We start from the raw sequence: 2,500 nt of genomic DNA, 5'->3' as shown, positions 1-2,500 counted from the left end.
CAGTCAGTCAATCAGCAAAGTTTGTCAAAGTACTTTTGTCACCATGCGTGACCTCAAACAATGAAAAACCTTTTCTACTCCAGGCTTTGCTTCAGGCCTGTTTTGCTCTTACTATATTAAGCAATGTTAGAATAAACTTTATTATTTATTTCTCAAATACTCCTTTAAAGTAGTTCAAAGATAGAAATGGTTGTAGTGGTAGCAGTGGTGTTAGAGCTGGTCATGGTCCACATGGAGATTATTGTGATGGTATGATGGTAATGGTTATTGGGGTTTTTAAATGTTCTCAGCATCATATTGAAACAGTGTCGTTCCATCCTTATGATTTGATTATCATGGAAGTGTTTCACTTTTAATTTTGTTTATTATTCTGTGATATATATATATGTATATATATATATATATATATATATAAATATACACATATACATATATATATATACATATATATATATATATATACATATATATATATATGTATACATATATATACATACACATATATATATATATATATGTATATGTATATATATATATATGTTATATATATGTATGTACGTACATACATATATGTATATATATATATACACATATATACATACACACATGCATAACTTGATATTATGCATATACTCATATGCACATTATCGTTAACATATACATATAGCAAATTTACATACCCTTACAAATGACATGTTATTCTGTGATATAAATTTTGTTATAATAATGATGATGATGATAATACTAATGATGATGATGATGATGATGATGATGATAATAATAATAATAATAATAATAATAATAATAATAATAATTTCTGTTATAGGCAAAAGGCCTGAAATTTTGATAATACTAATGATAATGATGACAATAATAATAATAATAATAATGATGATAATAATAATATAATGACAAACAAAATCTGTGGGGTAGCCATTTTGATAATTGCTTTTTGTTTCTTTACACCACAGTATGGATTTAAAAACCAGCAATACAATCATCCAGCCATTGTATGTGAGCGTGCCTAACTCAAGTATCAAACTGAGAAAATACAACACAACACCTCTCCACTGCGGCCCTAGACACGGATGTCTTTTTTATATTTTTTTTATATCCCTTTATAAACCCATGTGACAAAGCATGTTTGCATCCAATGTTTAAAGCAGGAGAGAAAGAAAAAAATTCTGGAGAATCCATCCTTGAAATGTGACTGAATTTATGCTGAACTTCTACGAATTTACAATCTGTCTGTTGGTTTTTGAGTGTGGAAGTTTTTGAGTTGAAACTGGACTTTGGTTTGTTGGTATCTAAAACCATTCCAATTTAAAGTGGAAAAAAAAAAACTGTGGGATAATATGAAATGTTCTACTGGAAGTAAGAAAAAGAAAGTGAGAAGAAAAGAGAAGAGAAATGATAATGATAAGAAAAAATAGAGGTAAAAAAAAACTGGGATATAATGGAGGTGAAAAGAAAGAACGGTTTATTACAAAATGGTGTCGTTTTGATATTTCTGTGAAGATTTACGCTCTGGATTGTTTCGAAGAAGAAGAAAGAAGAAGAAATGGAAAAATACAGAGAAAGAGCGAGAGAGAGATAGAGAGAAAGAAATATATTGAGAGAGAGAGAGAGAGAGAGAGAGATGGAGAGAGAGAGAGAGAGAGAGCGAGAATGTGATTGAGAGAGAATGGATGAGAAAATAAATAGCCTAAATGAGAGAATGAGCGATTAAGACAGACAATGATAAGAGAGAGAGAGAAAGAACAAGAGACAGAGAGAGACAAGACAGAAAGAATAAGTGATAAGAGAGAGAGAGAGAGAGAGAGAGAAGAGAGAAGTGAAACAATAATGTATCGGTGTTGTAATTTTGTAAAATAAATCTCTTAAACAGTGTCCTGGTTTTCAATAAAATTTACTTTCTTGTGATTAAAGTAGACTGTACACTTAAATATATTTCTATAATGGCATGTCATCTTATAAATGAAAATACATACAATACATACATACATACATGTATATATATATAATATTATATATATATATATATATATGTATGATGAAGATATATATATATATATGATGATGATTATATATATATATATATATATATAATATTATATATATATATATATATATATATATTTATATATATATGTTTATATATATATATGTTTATATATATATATATATATTTATATATATATATGTATATATATATTTAATATATATATATATATATATATATTTATATATATATATATATGTATATAGATAGATAGATAGATAGATAGATAGATACAGATACACAGGCATATATATATATGCATTCACATACATATAAATATATAATATATATATATATACCCCACTCCATATATATTTACTCTCACGTTTATATGCATATATGTATAAGCAGTAAGTATATACACACACACATCCACAGACAGATACGCACACGTGCATGTTCTCAAACATTTCCAAATGCACGTAAGAATAAGATACT

The 2,500-nt window shown here is 26.8% G+C and overlaps 1 protein-coding gene across 3 annotated transcripts in view; it reads left to right on the top strand.

Moving 5' to 3' along the window:
- The window catches only part of LOC115219233 (protocadherin alpha-3), a 78,239-nt gene that overhangs the window by 29,398 nt on the left and 46,341 nt on the right, over positions 1-2,500 (top strand). Inside the window, exon 2 of one of the 3 annotated variants that reach the window (XM_029789375.2) lies at positions 972-1,890. The exons of the other annotated variants lie outside the window; for them this stretch is intronic. Coding sequence (XP_029645235.1) covers positions 972-1,028 — 57 coding nt within the window. The 3' untranslated portion in view covers positions 1,029-1,890. Of the gene's footprint in view, positions 1-971; positions 1,891-2,500 lie in introns of those variants that run through there. 3 annotated transcript variants of the gene reach the window in all.

The sequence above is a fragment of the Octopus sinensis genome, linkage group LG14, assembly GCF_006345805.1.
Source record: "Octopus sinensis linkage group LG14, ASM634580v1, whole genome shotgun sequence".
Lineage (NCBI taxonomy): Eukaryota > Metazoa > Mollusca > Cephalopoda > Octopoda > Octopodidae > Octopus > Octopus sinensis.
Note: the sequence above shows the minus strand (reverse complement) of the source record. Positions and strands in the feature narration are given on the sequence as shown.